The sequence below is a fragment of the Hippopotamus amphibius genome, chromosome 17 (assembly GCF_030028045.1).
Source record: "Hippopotamus amphibius kiboko isolate mHipAmp2 chromosome 17, mHipAmp2.hap2, whole genome shotgun sequence".
Taxonomy (NCBI): domain Eukaryota; kingdom Metazoa; phylum Chordata; class Mammalia; order Artiodactyla; family Hippopotamidae; genus Hippopotamus; species Hippopotamus amphibius.
The window spans coordinates 8,066,222-8,084,110 of record NC_080202.1 but is presented as its reverse complement, the minus strand read 5'-3'; the positions used below and the strand labels follow the sequence as shown (position 1 = coordinate 8,084,110).

Genomic DNA, 17,889 nt, shown 5'->3' with positions numbered 1-17,889 from the left:
TCAAGCCACAGACAAGGGTAGCCTGCCCCTAGATAGCTACCCTAGATAGCTACCATCACCTGTACTTCCCGGAACACTGACCCACTGAAATCTAGGCAGCGGCCCAAAGCACCACACATAAACAGAGACTCTTCATTTTAACAGTTTTTAATGAAAGTTGTATACACGATTACTTTATTCCTGCATCTTCTCAATTGTTTCTTCCTTATATTTGCCCTTCTCCTTTCCTACTTGGCGAGATTTGGCTTTACGTTCGAGGATCTTTTTGCGGTCTTTGTCCAGTTTTAGCCTGGTGATGACTACCTGCAGACAAATAAGAAAAAACAAGTCTCAGCTTTAAACAATTACCAATACAGAACATACAGGAAGGCCCAACATTCAGCCCCACTCCCCACACCTGAGGGAGTGGATGCCTAAGCACTCCAGCCAGAAATGATTTTTTTAATCTCCAAACAAACCTGGCTTAAATGTTCACTAATGCTCAAGCAACAAAGAAGGCAACGTGGCATCAGTGGCTCTTCTCACCTTCTGTGCTTTACTATAAAATCAGCTTCTTTTTCTACTGCAAAATGTTTCAACTATTCCACTCCTCTCATCCCAGTTTCATAAGCTAACCAAGTTACACATTTCTGTTTCTACAGTAACGTTAGTACCACAAGGTTGGAAATTAAATGGAGCCTTCACACAGGCTTCAACCTGCAAAATCTTTAGTGAAATCACAGAACAGACCTTATTCTAACAGATGTCACGAAAGACATCCAGATTATGGTAAGTTTTAGTCTTAGGAAGCAAGGTGAGGGAAGAAGACAGCACTGAATGACGTCTGGAAATACAGCACAGTGACCAAAAGACAGTCTCCACCGCCATGGAGGTCATATCTAACATGAGATGGAATACTGGAGGACGGGGCGGAGTCATATCGAGATCAGGCAAAGCCCCATGGGAAGGGCTATATCTGAAGAGACCTGATGAGGGGGGATAGAAGTGTTCCAAAGAGAACAGCAAGCACAAAAGATTAAGTATTAAACAGGTGTGCTTCTCAAATTTGAGTGTGTCTGGAGGACTTGTTCAAACAGATGCCTGGATCCCACCCCCAAATTCTGCTTCAGTAGACCTGGGAACAGAATGTACAATTCTATGAAGTTGCCAGGTGATGCTGCCGACCAGCAGACACACTGAGCAGCGTGGCTGTAGGAACAGCAAAGAGGCCAATAGACTGGAACACGGAGAGTGGAGTAAGGGGACATCAAGACGTAGCTGGTGACTGGAGATCCGTCTTGTAGGCCATTCTGATGCTAACAAGCAGACAGGATTCTGGATATGTGATAGCAGTCAACAGGTCCTATCGACGGATGTGGGGGATAGAGTAGTAGTAATAATAATGACATTTTGGCTTGAGCAGTTAGGACAGAGCTGCCACACACAATGACAGTAGCAAACTGCAAGAGGGTTCAAGGATAAAACCAGGAGTTTAAACATGTGAGGTCTCAGATACTGATTAGATATCCAAGTCGAAATGCAAACTAGTCAACTGGATATTGAGGTCTGTCTGGTATAAGAGACGAAGATGAATCATAAAGACGGAGAGCAACTGTGTCAAATGCTGCCTTAAGTTCAGAAAACACTAAGACTCTGTCACTGGACTGGTGACCTTGACAGCAGCTGATCGAGTTGGGGGCAAAATAAGACTGTAGTAAAGAACGGGAAAGTCCTCACTCTTAAGAGATATATACTAACGTAATTAGAGGTAAACTGCCATGATGTTTGTCATCCACTGGTGGGTAGGGAGAAGGGAAAGAAAATAGTAGTTGTGAGTTCTAGGTGATATGCAGCAGCTGTACTAGTCTTCTGACTTTGCTATAGTTTGAAGATTAGATTTATGGTGTCAGCGCAAGATCTTAAAAAACAAACTCAGGATTTGAATAGGCGCCAAGCACCTTTATTACCTTTACATTAAACATTTTTTTTAATTGAGAGAAATTAGAGACAGCAATATTGGAGAATTCACATTTAAGTCCAGGACATGAGAATCAGACCATTATCTTCTATTTTGGCTTAGACACCACTATCAATGGGATCTGAGACTCTTGAGCTCCAGATTTCTTCCATCTGCAAATGGCTACCTACTTTGCAGGGCTGTAGATCTGCCTTACTGCTTACTCAATTCTGCTTTAAAACACAGGGTGTCAGCTCCATATCATCTAAAAATTACCCTATGTTCTGGAATTTTAAGATCTAGTCATTGTTAGATTGATCAATCAGCTTACAGCTTTTAAGGAAAAGGTACATTAAATACACATACAGAATGACTGTTAAAATTTCCTCCTCCCCTCTCAAGCATCCTCAAAATCACCCACCTTGCTGGGGTGAATGCCCACATGGACAGTCGTGCCATTAGCCTTCTCCCGCTGCACTCGTTCAATGTAGATGACATATTTTTTCCTGTAAACCTGGACTACTTTGCCAATTTGCTGCCCTTTGTAGTGCCCTCGTACAACCTAAATACAAATTCAAAAGTAAGAGATATATGCGGATAAAAGAACATTAAACTTGTAAATCAGGAAACCTAAGAGTCAGGTAAACATCATACACTTTATTAGACATACACCACCTTCTAATTTTGAAAGAGCTAATCATTAATGGAAATGCGCCAATGGTTCTATCTTTGGCTTCAATTAACCTGCAAATAAACTATGCTCCATGTAAATCTAGTGATGGACAGTGCATCCCTACCGCTGATGATCCACCAGCAGTGCTGGGCTTGTTAAAAGCTTAAAAACGAGGAACAAGCCCACCTTGGTTTTCTGTACCAAGTTGACAAGGAAACTGCCACTCCATCTCAAAAGGAACAAGTCACAAATACTGGTTAACATCGTCCTGTACCCAGGAGTCCCCTCCACTTGCCAAAGTGTTTCTGAACAGATGTTTCTTCCCTGTTGCAGAAAGCAGAGAAGACTGCCTCCCAAATCTACTGGCAATTTTAGCACCAGCACAAGAGTGACAAGCGGCTATTCCCCTCATGAAATGTTGCTAACAGGTAAGTTGCTTTAGAGACTGCTTGAATCTTAGTCACTAGATGCAAGTTACAGCTAAGAAATAGAAATTTTCACTTAAATAGATTTGGTAAAATATTTACTGGTACTCTCAATCATATGAAACTACGGTTCAGTTGTAACTTCTATATCTGGATTTTGATTCAGACACAGAACTGTTTACTGGTCCTCAAATGCCTCTCCAGTGACCAAACACACCCAGAAAAAGATAACCCCAAACTAATATTCTGGTTCCAAACCATCTTTCTTCTGTTTTATTATGACTGCATCTAATACATGGGACAGCTGATTTTCACCGAAGAGTAAAGGTGAAGAAAGCAGCATACATTTTGTTTTTTACTCCCCAGCTCAACTCCTTTTGCTATTCTGTTCTGCGAGCCAACGTCTCAGATGCTAACACTCTCAGAATGCAATCCATCGTCTATGCCTAATGTGCGGGATGCTGGCCAAGATAAGCCCAACACGGCACATACCTGAACTTCATCATCCTTTCGGATGGGCATGGATCGGACGTTGTACTTCTGTCTCAGCTCTTTCGAAAGAGGGGAAGACATAATCTTCCTGCGAATGTGGGAAGGCGCATTGAAATGTCTTTTCCGGTTCTTGCTTCGGTCAGAAGTCACAAAGGGATTGAACTTCATTTTGGCTAAATAAAAAGTTAAGAGGTGTAAACCCTTCAATGACCAAAACCTCACTCAGTTTACAAACAAGTAACTGCAACCATTTCATCTTGAAAGTTTAGAATGCTCACAAAAACTGTCACATTCTTTAACTCCATCAAAAACTGTTTTAAGTGAATTGCTTTACTCGGATGTTTCTGTATCTGCTTATGGAACAGAAGAATGTTCCAGTACCAACACGCCTGTTGTAATTAAACCTTTTGTTCACACTCTCAAACTCCATAACTACTACGTAAGGAAATTAAAACAGGACTTATGTTTCTGCTGAATTAGGACAAAGCAGACTGACAACTCAATTCAAACATAATATTACGTTTCAGACCAACCAACGTTAATCTACGAACGTGAGCGTGAACACATTTAGCTCCCTCCAAAATGAATGAAATCAGGCACGCCACCCCGCACCTGAAAAATGCACAGAACTCGGGTGCAAAAGCCTTCCAATGGGCGAGCGCGGTCTGAAGGTTCCGTACACTTGCCAAATAGCTACCTCGAGACCATTCTTTAAGAAACTACACTGTCCAGACAAGACTCCATCGCCACAGGCTCCCTCCCCTTTAGCTCCCGTTTTCAAGTCCCCAAATCCTCCTTCCCCCTCCTTTCCCCACCCCGACGGCCCTTGAGCTAGGAGAAAAACAGGCCGAGACCATCCTGGCTCCCCTGCCCGGCTGCTACTCGGCCGCCGGAACAGTATCGGGGCCGCCGGGGTCGAGACACAACGTGCCCGTAAACGGATGGCTGCGGATTATACGCGTTGTCCCGGCAAAAACTCACCCACTGGCGCTCCAGCGATGGCCGCAAAAAGGAAGAGATCTACGCGTTGCTTCCGGTTCTGTAAGTTTCCGAGAGATCTCGCGAGGCCGATGTTTCTTGGAGCGAGAGAGGCGCAGAGTTTGAACGCGGAAGGGAAACTGGGAAAGAAATTGGTTACTAGCGTCATCTTGTGGCTCGGAGGGGAACTGCGAGGAACTGCAAAACCCTTCTCTAGGTCCTGGTCCCTCCCGTGTGAGGGAGCTCTGGGTTCTGCAGCTGCGTCCTCTGGGAACGGTGGTTCCCGGGCGAGTGGCGGTGGCTGCTTGGAGTCTGACTGCCCCGGCGGGTGTTGAGGGAACGAGGGGCCGCAGGGACCCGTGTCCCTTCACTCCCGAATACCAGGCGGCGGGTACTCCCTTCGCCGGGAAAGGGCAGGTCCTGTATTTGACCGCCAGGTGGCGCTGCGACTCCGGCCGGCTGGTCAGCTTGTTTACCTGCACCTCCCCGCCCGGGCCAAGGGCGTGGGCCTGCCGAGAGTACCTGACAGGTAACCAGCCCCAGCCCGGCGCCCGCTGCCGCCCCGAAACCGCTGTGTGTTGACCGCTCCGCAGGGCCCGCCCGGGATTCGGCTCCCGCCGGCGAGGGGCCTTCCGAGACCTGGGGCTGCGGGTCCGGCCCCCTCATCCGGAGGAAGTAGGTCTGAACCCGCGTTTCTAATGAGCTCCCAGGTGATGCCGAGGGTGCTGATCCGAGACCACACCTTGAAGGAGCGCGGCGTGAGGAAGCCTTTCCACGTAGAGGACTGTGCCCTTTCCCTAACTTTGCTGCCTGCTCTCATTCAGTTCAGGATCTGATGGAAGCAGGGCAAGGGGGTGCGCGCCCCTGCAGAAGGATTGCAGTGCGGGGTGGACTCCCGCCGCGTGCCCGGCCGCGCACCTGGTAAGGGCTCGGTTTCTGTTGGATGGATAATGCAGGCGTCATGCTAGGGGAAGACTCAGCTTTCCTGATACTTAAGACATAGTAAGCTTGCAGAGTCTTAGGGACACTCTTCCACTCACTGCATTTTTAGTTCCTTTAATCCACCAAATAGCCTTGCGATCCTGGTATTGTTGTCCCGTGTTACAGGTGGGGGCCCTGAGCCACAGAGGAGTGAGAGGAGCTCGTGCAAGGTTACACAGAACCCATAGGTTACAGACGAACCGGTGCGAGCTGGCTTCCCAGCCCCTCCTGTTAATTCCCTGTATGGTCCCGGTTTGTAGGAACCCACCAGGGTCAAGTCAAAGAGTGAGAAACCATATCCTTCAGGGCCCAGAGTGGAGTCAGTCAAGAATATATGTTTTCAAGATTTAAAAACAGTTGTGTTCTTAAATATGCTGTGAAGATACAGCCCCGGATTTTATTTGTAATTCAAAAATTCAGTGAGAGCAGAATTCTTCTGCTGCAGTTTGTTTCCACAAACGTTGATGGAACATCTTTCACAGGGCCAGACTAATGAAATTAGTCCAGGTTTCTGCCTGCAGGAAGCTCATTGTCTAAGAGGAGAGATAAACAAAATCAACAACCACAGGACCCCAGAAAAGTGCTTACTGAGCCTGGTGCTTCAGTGTTTCTGGAACAGAAGAGAACTCTGGGGTCAGGGAGGACCTGGGGTGAAGTCATCCTTGGCTGAGTTTTGAGGAATGTTAAAGTTAGCTCCAGGAGGCAGTGGGAATGGCTTGAGGGAAGGTATGGAGGTGTGAAGCCCATGACACAGTGTCTCCAGGAGCCAAGTCCTTGTGGCGGGCATGAGAGGCCTTCAGAGAGGGGCCCACTGGACTCTGGGGTTGAGCTGAGTTTGATTTGGGTGCAGAAAGAAAGTCATAGGGAGCTGCTGAAGGCTCTGCCTTCATACCTTGCCTTCCTTTCCGGTCTTCACTGTCTCACCCCTTCTCTTTCCTCTTATTGTCTTTACTAGTTTCCTTAATCACCTCTTCTTCGGGTCTCCCCATCTTCTTCCTTTCTTCCCACAAAGGTTCTTCAGCCTCCCCATCATTCTCTGCTGTCACCAAGCCTCTCAGGCATCCTTCCCTGCCTCCCTCCATCCAACACTGAGTCATCAGAATTAAACTCCAGCCCACCATGTGGAAGCATAACCACTTTATACAGTGTGGAGATCGCTGGGAATTGTACCCACAGATGCAGATTACTGCTGGCCTAGTTATAGCGTCGATCTTCACAAGTGTCTGTTGGGCATCACAGCTCCACCCGACATGATCCACTGGCCAGCTGGCCTAGCTGCCCTCTCTCCACATTCCTCTTATGTGTCTTTTTTTTTTTTTTTTTTTGAGTCTTAACCATTGGACAGCCAAGGAAGCCCCCACGTGAGTCCTTTTAAATTGGCTCCTTAGGGTCATTCTGAGGGTGGTCTTTGTGTAGCCCTAAGACACACCAAAGTAGGTATTATCCAGACTTCATGCCTACATCCCTGGACTGAACTTTTTTTCTGGACATCGAACCATCATGTTTATTTGTTCATTGGTCCCTTCCTTCAACCATTCATTCCTTCACTCATGCATCCTTCAAATATTTATCCGGCTTTGACTGTTTGTTGAATTCAGTGCCAGGCACTTGGTATGATCTTACCAAGATCCATTGAGATCTAGCTTCTCCTCAGGGAGCACGTTGTCTAGAAGGAGGAGACGGACTTGTCACCAAGCATGCATTATAAAGTGTCTCGGGAAGGGAGGATGATGGGATGAAGTGGGGGGCACAGCGCAGGAGTGGCCAGTTCTAACCCAGGCAGGGGGTGGGGAGGTTTTACAGGTAACCCTTGAACTGTTTCTGGAAAGCTAGGTAGGAGTTTTCCAGGTAGACAAGGGGGGAGGTGTGTCCCAGGTGGAGAGGAGGGCCCAGAGGCCTGCACCAGCACTGCTTGTTGGAACTGCCAGTAGTCTGTGTTGAGAATTAGCTGTGGTGTTCCTTTGTTCTGGGTTCCAGGAGGATGAAGGAAAGTGGGAAGTTGTGAGGGTGGGGCAAGGTTGTTTATTTTGTGCCAAAAAAGGACATTTGGGTTGAGAAGAAGGTCAAAGGCAGAAGTGGCGATTGCAGAAGAGCTGCCTGAGTCATCAGGCTTCATTGAGGGCAGAGAGGTCTCTAATGTGCACGCCCAGGCTCCTGGCAGCCCTGGCCCGGGCCCGCCAGCGATGTATGGTTCCGTCAGCATGCTCGGTCACCTAGACTCTGTGTGAGAGTTAAAGGTTATTGTGATAGGAGGTGGCAAGGGGAGGGAGTGACTGTGTGAGTGTAAGAGTGTGTGTGGGGGGGTGAAAAGGAGCAGATGCCTCTGGACAAGGGGAGGCAGACAGGAGCAATGGTTTATGTTTAACCTCGGGGCATCCGTCTGTCTGTCTGCCTATCTACCTGTCTATCTATATGTTATCTTCCTATAGTGCCCTGACCCCAGGGTGGTTGCTTAAAACAAAAGATTTTATTATTTAAGAAAGAAAAGGAAGAACAGAGAAGAGGGAATCAAAACAGGGAATACCCTTTCACTGCAGATGGCCCGGGTTCAATCCCTGGTCCAGGAACTAATTTCCTGCAAGCTGCTCAGTGCGGCCAAAAACAAAAAACAAAAAAGAGAGAGGGAAAGAGGGAATGAAAACAAGCATATTAAATGGTGAGGCCCAAAGAAATCCATAGGAACTTAGGAATGCTAAGAGTATTAACTCTTCACCTTCCTTCCTGGGGTGCCTGTTAAGCCTAAGATGTCACACCTCCAACCAGACAAACCAGCCCCACCGAGCCCATAGCTGACACTCCAGAACCACAGGACAAGCAGCCTGGCAGCTCCCGAATGTTCTTGGGGCCGGCTCCTCACCAGGCCACAGGTGTGTACACTGAAGAACTCTTCAGCTTCTAATTTTTCAATTTAATGTTTGAATAATACATACATTTACTTGGTTCAAAAATCCCAAAATACTAAAGGTAAAGGGAGAAGTTCCCTTCCCATTGCACCATTTTATCATCCCCTTCCGCAGTTCATCACTCTGCCTAATTTTTTGGAGTCTTCCCCATTGCTTTATGCACAAATAAGCAAATCAGAAAGTAAATTCTTTTTTATTCTTTTGGCCATGCTGCGTCGCTTCTGGGATCTTAGTTCCCTGACTGGGGATTGAACCCGCGCCCCCTGCAGTGGAAGTGCAGAGTCTTAACCACAGGACCACCAGGGAAGTCCGGGAAAGTAACTTCTTATTCCCCCATTTTCTACACAAATTGTAGTATCAGATATGCAACGTTCCACACCTTGCCTTTGTCCGTCGGCCATTGGATCTTGGAGACTTTCTGAGCCGGTTTGCAGGTCCTTCCTTGTTCTTTTCACAGCTGTGTGATATTCCCCGTGTCTTAAGATGCACAACCAGCCCCCTATTGATTGGCATGTAGGGTTTTCCCAATTCTTTGTTTTTAGGAACAACACTGCAATTGCATAACATGTGTCAGTGCCCCAGTATGCAAGCATATCTATCAGATACCTTTCTAGGAGAGGACTTGCTGGGTCACAGTGGGCATTTTGATAGATAGTGTCAAATTTTCCCTTCCTAGGGGTTTTATCAATGTACCTTCCTACCAACCTCACCTGCTTCCCTCAGCTTGGGCAAAGAGCAGGTTGTGAAACTTTCAGGGTTCGACCAGCTCATAGATGAAAAATGGGATGCCAGCAGAATTGTCATCTGCATTCCTTTCACAAGTGTGGCTGCGTAAATATTTAAGAGCCATTTGCATTTGTGTTTTCGGACTTTTTCATCTAAAATGAATTATCCTAAAAGTCCAAGCTCAGCACTTCTCACATGCATTTGCAATGTGTCTGGAATCTTTGAGAAAATATATACCTTTATTTAAAAAATAGCCTTTGACGTTCTTTGAAAATAAAAGAAGTGCCATCTACAAGTCACTGCTGAACAATATAGAGACACTACAGGTATTTCGAAATTAACTTTTGGCAAACACAACAGAATCTGAAAAGACTACAGTCAGGTCCTCAGAAATTCATACCACTGTTTAAAGCAGCCTGACTGTGGTTAAAACTGACTCAGTAGAGTCTTTGTAAATTTATTTTAATTCCTATAATAAATATTTTTCCCATGAATCCACTTATGTCTGCCCCAACAGCACCTATGTTCTTCTCTAGTCTTGAAAAGAAGCTCTTAAGTGCATTAAATCAACCCTCCCTGTGTCCCAATATCTCTTGCAGGGTGCATCCCATTCCCTAATGGTCCCCAAATGACCACCGCTACAGGCTTTTAGGAACTAGGTAAGAGGCAGGGCACTACTTCCTTCCCCACAGAGAGCAAGCGTTGCGGAGAGAGGCGTAGGTTGCGGAGGGCTCGGCTGTTGGCACACCTGGGCTGTGAACAACCGCCCATTTGAGAAAACAGCTTGAGGTTTTTGCTGGTTTTGACCCTAAAATTAAGATGATGGCCCATGGACCTTAATAAACAGAAAATAGCTGTTCCCAATGGCTCGCTCCTCAGACAAGGCCCAACCTGAGATTTTTCTAGGGTCCTCATCAAGGACCCCCAGCACCGGGGGATCCCCGGGTGATGTGACCTTAGCCAGCGGCTGACAGCACCTGGGTTCCAGTGTTCACTGAGACAGAAACGTCCCTGCCAAGCACAGCTGTTTTCTTCCCCCTTACTCACCCAGCCCTGCCTGGGAATCCACCCCAGGAACTGGCCCAGCGGGTGTGGACTCTAATGAGTGGTTGGTCATGAGGAGGAGGACCTGGGCTGGGAGGGAGGAGGGAGCCCCCAGGGGTTCGTCTGCCCACATAGTTCTCAGCTGACTCAAGTCTCGGCCGCCAGGCTTCCCCTGCACTGCCCGCCTTCCAGGCCATCCTTGAAAACCCCAGGACTCAAAGTTTGAACCATTCTTGGGCCTGGGAGGCTTGGGGAGACCTCTGCCTCTGGCAACAAACTCCTGATTCCTGATGTGGCCTCAGCTCCCCTTTTCTGTTCCTTCCCCCAGGGGTCCCCTGAGATCAGCTTCTCCCTCAGGGAAGACCTTCCGGGCTGGCGATCTGGGGGTGGGAAGGCATGCCCTTGCCCAGCTGTGGGGGTCACGGATGGGGCCTGAGATCCTGGGAGACACAGCTGCCTTCAGCCCCTGCGCCACCCCTTCTGTTTGTTCCTGTGAGCAGGCCGCAGGGCCCTGGCTGGGAGTTCTCAGCTGGGGGAGTCCTGCCCTTGGGCCCTCTCCATCAGGATGTGCCCCGCGCGGAGCCCCACCTGGCCTCAGGTAGGTCACCTGGCAGATGAGGGCTACCCCTCGGGGCCGGTGAGCCCACAGGATGGGGCAGCCGCCCATCTCCCCACCTCGCTGGGTCCTAGCCTAGAGGAAGGGCCAGTATCTGTTGAGGGTACGGCCCTGCTGTTGTTTCTGGGCAAGGGCATCCATCACGCTTTCTCCCCTGGCCCGGAACCTGGAGTTTCCCTTTCATCCAGCCCAGAGCTCCGCTGCTCAGCTCAGCTCTGGCCTCAGAGATCCTGCCTCCCTGTCCATTCTGAGCCCCCTGGGAGCGAGGAGCCCAGGAGATGCCTGCAGTCAGCACCGCCCGAACACCCCTCTCTGCCCCGGGCCACCCCCCGCCCCCAGGCCGCGTGCAGCTGGCTGTGTGAGCGGGCAGCTACCAGAGCGGCTCTCGGGCTGGTGCCCCCACTCACGCCTGCTTCCTCACCAGCAGCACCCAGGGCAGGATGGCGGCCGCCACGGCCACCACGGCGATGAGGGTGATGAGCAGGAGGGCCCGGGAGCGGCAGCAGAACGAGCGGGTGGATCTGGGCACCGGGGAGGCCGCGGAGAGCTGGGCCAGGCTGCGCCGCGGCAGCACGCTGTCCTGCTCCCCCAGGGGCATCCCGTGGCTGCTGATGACGAAGATCTGCGGCTCCCGGGCCAGGCCGGGCGGCGGGTCCAGGGGCAGCTGGCCGCCCTGACTCGGGGCCGGCCTCCACACAGCCTGGGAGAGGGCCAGGGGCGTGGCGGGGCCCGGGGTGTCCGGCAGTGGTGCGGGCAGCAGGCCCGTGGGCACGGCCAGGGTCTGGGAGCTCTTGTCCAGCTTGGAGGGCCAGCGGGAGCTCTTCCTGCTGAGGAAGGTGACGTAGCGGCACACGGGGCAGACGATGGTCCTCTGGACCTGGCCATTCACGCGCGTGGAGAGGAGGTACTTGACCAGGCAGTCATGGCAGAACACGTGGCCGCAGCTCAGTGTCCGGCCGGTGCCCTCCAGGTCGTGGAGCTTCTCGTAGCACACGGGGCACTCGCTGCCCGAGCTGTCCTTGCTCTCCCCTTCGGACATGGCCGCACGTGCGGGAGGGCAGGGCCCTGGCTGTGGATGGGAAGGGCCGGAGTGTCAGTGCCTTTTTCTCCTCCACTCGCCTTCCTGACCCCTCCCCGCCTCCTTCCCTGCCCTCTCCTGCTGCTCCTCCTCGGTGGTCTACCGAACTAAGCCAGGACCCTCAGGAGGAGATGAGGGGGCACTTCTAGAAGGGGGACTGGGAGACCACAACGAGAGATCCCAGCCAGGCAGGGCTCTGGAAGGAGGTGGGTGGCCGGGGAAGGTGTAGCCTCCCTGACGGCACCTCCACCACCACGTGCACACACCTGCAGTCACCCCCTCCCCCCTTCCTGGTTCCATGCCCGAAGAGCAGGCAGGAGGACCCATTTCCCAGGGGAGGCAGGTGGCGAGGCCTCTGTCCAGGCTCCAGTGTGGGCCTGTGCCCAGAGCAGCTGTTTTCCAGAAAAGCCTCTGCTGCTGCTCCGCCTCCCCGCTCGGGTGGCCAACCCATCAAATTGTACTCAGCCCCTGGACTGCATTCCTCTGTGCTACGTGTGGCTGCAAAGCAATGGGGGTTTTGAAAATAACACTCAGAACTTACACATCCAAATGCTGGGTGGCTGGCCACGCAGTCACGTCAGGGAACTGTGGGCTCCTTCCTCCACCCGCCACAGCTCAGTCATCCTTCAGATTCTTCTTAGAAGCCTGCCCGAGGCCACGAGAGAACCTTCTGATTAACCTCTGTGAAGGTAGATTCCATCCTTCGAGGATACGTCTGGTATTTGGAAATGGCCAAAAGTTACCAGGCACCCGGTCCGGTGAGAAAGCAAATGAGTGCTCAAGTGGCATGAGATTGTTTCAAATCAAAGACAGGGAGTCGCCATGATGTAACAGGTGTGTTTCAAACATAATCTGAGCGCTAAGGAGAGGCTCCAAGAATGTTGTCAACAATGGCAACGTTGTTGGATTAAGTACAGTTTCCCAAGGTGATGATTTGGTGGGAAACACCTGTTTGGGTATGTGATGTAGTCCAAGTGTCCTCATTTACCTACGTGTCCCCAGTATCACAGCTGTGTCATCTAAACTCATCTAGAACAGCCTCTAGAAGGACTGTGATCACCTGTTATTGATATATTCTTCCATCAGTGACGTAGAAAAAAAGACCCCTGGACACACTGACAACTAGAACTGTGTAGCAGCCCCCAAGCCTGAGAGATGACATAGTGGGAACAAAATTAGTTAACAGGAGGTACAAACTAGAGGTGATTCAATCAGAAATCTTTTGGAATTTCTCTCCCCTCCTGGCTTGGTTCCAAGTCCATTTTGCCAAATTGAAAACTTGGTCCCATAACCAAGAAAGTGCAAAAATATGCAGAGGTAGGTTAGGGAACTAGGGACCCTGGTGGCAGCACCAAAGCCTTTGCAGGGTTTTCAAGTTTTGGGATCTGAGGTGGTCAGTGTGGCCTCCAGGCTGGGGTGGGGGTCAAGTGCTCAGACTCTGAAGTTGCTTCAAGTCCTTGATGTACCCATTACTGTCTGTATAACCTACTTGAGCCTCAGTTTCCCATCTCTGAGGTGGGGTTGATAATAATAGTACTACCTTCCTCTCAGTTGTCCAGAGTTATTAAGTGAGGTAACCTGTGGGAAGAGTCTGGCACACAGTTAGTGTTCGATAAACGGTAGGTGTCATTGTTAAGGCAGGCCGAGCCCTTTCCCCTCCTAGCATCTGCCTTCCGGCCTTCTCTCTCCTCCCCAGATGTTCCTTATTACGTAAGTGACAAAAAATCACACCCCTGACAGAGGGCAGCTCCCCTCAGATTAGAATAACTGAACAAGATGAGAATAGACTAGATAAGTGCTGGGCAATCGATCATTAAGATGGTGATTCCAGTGTTTCTCAGACATCTTTGTTTCATAACACACTTGCAAATGTCCACACTGGGGTTATTCTCGGGATGACCTTGATTTTCTTAAGCTGACCAACTGCTAATGTGTCCCCCTGCATTTCATAACTCCCCACAAGTGTATGGTGGCAGTTCCATCCATTCATCATCCATCCATCCATCCATCCATCCATCATCCATCCATCCATCCATCCATCATCCATCCATCCATCCATCCAGCCATCCAATTATTCAACACATATTTCTTGAGTGCCTGCTGTGGGCTAGGTACTGAGCCAGGCATTGGCAATAAGCAGTGATCAAGAAAGCCCTTTGTGAAGCTTTAGAGCCTAGTAGACATTTACAAATTTTCTTGAACAGAGATTTTTTTGAAAGGAGGAACAATGGTCCATAGCTTAAGTTGTTTGGGTAACTGAGAAGTAAGGTATCAAGATAGGCAAGAGTAGGAAAGCAGATAAGAGAATGCTAGGGCAAGAAAGGACTTTTAGGGTCATTCAGTAAAATCTAGTTTTATAGGTGAGCAGACCCCGGTCCAGAGATGGGGAAGTGACTTCTGTGAGGTCACCTGGGAAGGGAATGGAGAGGGAGATGGGAGAGAGAGAGATTGATTGGTTGGTTTCATAGATGGTATAGAAATCATTAGAATCAGCTGATAGATTGGGTGAATAGGTATTAGCCAAGTTCGGAAGCACTTTCCTCCTTGGGATGAGCAGGGGGTTGGGGAGGACTGAGTTTGAGGAAAAATTAAAAGGATCTAGGGGATGCCAAAGGCATCCCAGGTCCCCGCTGGTGGCCTCTCTGTGGGGACCTTCCCCATCCTGTGCTTCAGGAGAGGCATGTCACTCACATCTGGACAATGCTACCCGCCCTCCATCGCCACCTTCTTACCTCCCTTTCTCAGGCTCCCTGACGCCTCCCTCCTTGTGTGCCTCCCTTTCTCTTAATTCCATTTCATTCTTCATCCTTGAATTCCTCTTATGGGCCTGACTCTGTGTTGGGTGCTGGAGCAGGGGAGAGGGCAGCTGAAGACACGCGAGGAACATGTTGTGGTTTGGGCACAAACTAGCTAAATAACAGAGCAAGACATCTGCCAAAGTCATCAGGAAATTTTGGGGAGAGGAGGGCTGAAAAGTCTTCCTAGGTGAGGTGGGACCAGTGTCGAGCTAATAATAAATAATTATAACAGCGACTGTTTATTGAACACTAATTATGTGCTTGGCAGTTTGCATCCTTCCTTCATTTCATCCTGACAACAACTCTGGGAGGTGGATATTATCTCCGTTTTACAGATGAGGGAACCGAGGCTTAAGTAACTTGTTCAAAGTCAGGCTGCTAGTCCAGGGCAGACCCAGGATTCGAGGCCAGGTCAGCCTGGCCACGCAGCGCATGCCGTGTACCACCCCCTCTGGCGAGGGCTCGGATGTGCCTCCGTGGCCTTGATCTAAGGGGTAGGTGAAGAATCGAGAGCAAGATGGTGGAATGGGAGGTCCCGGCCTCACAGAATGTTTCTCTACAGAAACACTGATCTAACAACCATCCAGGGATGAAGATACCTCACGACAGGTCCAGAATCCAGTTGTATGTGTTAAATGTGTACAGCTTGTTGTATGTCAATCATATCTCAGTAAAGGGCTTTTTGTTTGTTTGTTTTAAAGGAATAGATGAAGAATGGATGGACTCCCTAAACTTCCCTCCTCAGGGTGACTGTAAACAGAGCTGCCCCTCCAGCCACCTGGGAGGCAGGGGAGGACAAGGGCCAGCCCAGGGTAGCTGACCTCCTGAAGCTCCCCAGTGCCTGGCTTCACCCACTGCAGCAGCCCACCTCAAGGACTGCTGAGGGTTGTCACCAGCCCAGGCAGCCCCCACCCCCCACCGTGGGACAGTGAGCCTGTGAGGCAGAGTCACACCTGTGAGCACCGGCTTTCCCTCCTGGGCTCCCAAGGCAGGGCTTTACTGACGACTTCCCCACCCCTAGACACACCACACACACACACACACACACACACACACACACACACACACACACACACACACACACACACACACACACACACACACACACACACACACACACCCGGCATCACTCCAGTGTCAGTGCAGGACCCTGCCAAGCTCTGACTGGGTCCCGCTCCTTCCCTGCCCCCAGTCCGGCCCCCAGACTCACTTTGGCTGGGACCAGGGCGAGCAGCATCCACCTCTCCACTGGGGCCTCCGCGGAGCAGATCTGAGCCAGCCAGAGGCGCTGGGCAGGCGGCACGTCCTCCTGCTGCTGTCACTGTGACAGCCGCCGCCGCATTTCCTAATGAGTGAGCAGCTCTGGAGGACAGCGCCAGGAAGTGAATGTGGCCCAACCCGTTTGAGACCGGGAGGCTCTTGGCATCGCCCAGGGGTTTGGCCCCTGCTGGAGTCAGGTGATCTGGATGAGGATACTAGGAGTGGAGGGGCCCCCCCTGCCTGAGGAGGAGCCCAGGGATGGGTGCTGGAGACAAGCAGAGGGTCTCACGGTAGAGGCAGTGATCCAGAACCTCTTTGACTGAGGCTCCCCAGAGATGGGTCTCCTCGCCCCAACAATAAGAGAGTCATAAGTCCTTCAGCCTCCTGGACCCACATCAGTGACCATCCCCCCTCCGCCCCCTGCTCCCCTGCCATGACAGAGGGAAGGTGGCAGATCAGCCTCCAGATCTGACAGTAAGGCTTTGCTGTCCAAAGTTATGCACAAGTATCTGGGTGATGTGCTTATGTACATTTGTCCTTCATCTTGCACTCAAAGGGGCTCAGAGCTCACAAGACCAAACACCACGGGGATAAAGAAGGAGGGGGAATAAAACAAACAAAGCAGAAGCACACACCTTCGTGGAAGGAAGTCCCTGATACCATGTAATAGAAGTAAGTTTCAGAACAGTCTATGTGATTCTGTTTATGGAAATGATAATGTGTGATCTTTTTTTGATAAACGCTGATTGATTGATCGCCTGTGTTGGGCTCTCGTTGCTGCACACGGGCTTTCTCTAGTTGTGGTGAGCGGGGGCTACTCTTCGTTTCGGTGCACGGGCTCCTCACTGCCGTGGCTTCTCTCTTGTTGCGGAGCACGGGCTCTAGGCGCGTGGACTTCAGTAGTTGTGGCATGCGGGCTCAATAGTTGTGGCTCACAGGCTTAGTTGCTCCACAGCATGTGGGATCTTCCTGGAGCAGGGATTGAACCCATGTCCCCTGCATTGGCAGGCGGATTCCGGATTCCTAACCACTGCGCCACCTAGGAAGTCCCGTGTGATCATTTTTATAGAGGAAAAATCTAGAAGAAGACACATCCAACTTGCTAGTTGTTATCTCTGGGGGAACTTTCTGACTTATACATTCCTGTGATATTTGAATGTGTGTTTCTTTCAAGATCAGAAAAAAATAATCAAGAATAAGGCAGGGAATTCCTTGGTGGTCCAGTGGTTAAGACTCTGTGCTTCCATTGCAGGGGGCACAGGTTCAATCCCTGGTTGGGAAACTAAGATCCCACATGCTCTGCTGCAGTGTGGCCTAAAAAAAAAAAGAATAAGATAGGAGTCCTTGAGAAATTGGTTTTCTTCTGACAAATGAGGTTCCTGGAACCAAGGCACAGGCAAGCATGAGTGTGACCCCACAGGGTACCTCAAGATGGCCCCTCCCTCACCCAGCGAACCCTGCCCTGGCCCCCAGCCACTTTGAGGCTGGAGTAGGGGAGGATGCACTGGTCACCTTGCCCACAGATGCTGTACCAACTGTTGAGGTGGTCTCTTGAGTTCTTTCCCTAGGAGCTGACTGTGTGGAGACCCAGACAGGCCCAGATTTAGCAAACAGAAATGCAAACTGGGGGATTCCCTGGCTGTGCAGTGGTTAGGACGCTGCGCTAGGCTCCAGGTTCAGCCCCTGGTTGGGGTAAGATCCCACAAGCCATGTGGTGCAGCCAGAAAACAGACAAACAAACAAACAAAAAACAACAATGCAGACTGCCCACACGAATTTGTATTTCAGATAAGCACCAAACAAATTTTTAGTATGTGTGCTCAATGCAGTATTTGGGACCTACTCACGGGTCACGGGGATCAACTGTATGGTGACAGATGGAAACTAAACTTTCGGTGGTGAGCATGCTGGAGTGTATACAGAAGTATAAAAAAAACATTGTATGCCTGAAACTTACGTTATAAACCAATGTTACTTCA

General features: G+C 50.2%; 2 protein-coding genes and 1 long non-coding RNA gene across 4 annotated transcripts; 1 reads left to right on the top strand and 2 right to left on the bottom strand.

Annotated features, from left to right (window-relative positions):
• Positions 1–131: 131 nt before the first annotated feature.
• RPL26 (ribosomal protein L26) lies at positions 132–4,659 on the bottom strand. 2 transcript variants are annotated; one of them, XM_057717043.1, is made up of 4 exons: positions 4,508–4,659; positions 3,527–3,699; positions 2,358–2,498; positions 132–303 (listed from the first exon to the last, which is right to left on the bottom strand). In XM_057717043.1, exons 2-4 carry the CDS (start codon positions 3,692–3,694, stop codon positions 175–177), a joined length of 438 nt encoding a protein of 145 aa, XP_057573026.1. In that variant the 5' UTR covers positions 3,695–3,699; positions 4,508–4,659; the 3' UTR covers positions 132–174. The 2 variants fall into 2 exon arrangements, with proteins under 2 accessions (XP_057573026.1, XP_057573027.1); XM_057717044.1 differs by lacking the exon at positions 4,508–4,659 and adding an exon at positions 4,139–4,301.
• A 341-nt stretch (positions 4,660–5,000) lies between these two features.
• Positions 5,001–16,655, top strand: LOC130840968 (uncharacterized). Its single transcript, XR_009050098.1, has 3 exons — positions 5,001–5,425; positions 8,224–8,352; positions 15,352–16,655. It is a non-coding gene; the product is annotated as an uncharacterized LOC130840968 (long non-coding RNA).
• RNF222 (ring finger protein 222) lies at positions 10,471–16,026 on the bottom strand. The gene is made up of 3 exons (XM_057717042.1): positions 15,861–16,026; positions 12,394–12,567; positions 10,471–11,843 (listed from the first exon to the last, which is right to left on the bottom strand). Exon 3 carries the CDS (start codon positions 11,811–11,813, stop codon positions 11,178–11,180), a length of 636 nt encoding a protein of 211 aa, XP_057573025.1. The 5' UTR covers positions 11,814–11,843; positions 12,394–12,567; positions 15,861–16,026; the 3' UTR covers positions 10,471–11,177.
• Positions 16,656–17,889: the final 1,234 nt, after the last annotated feature.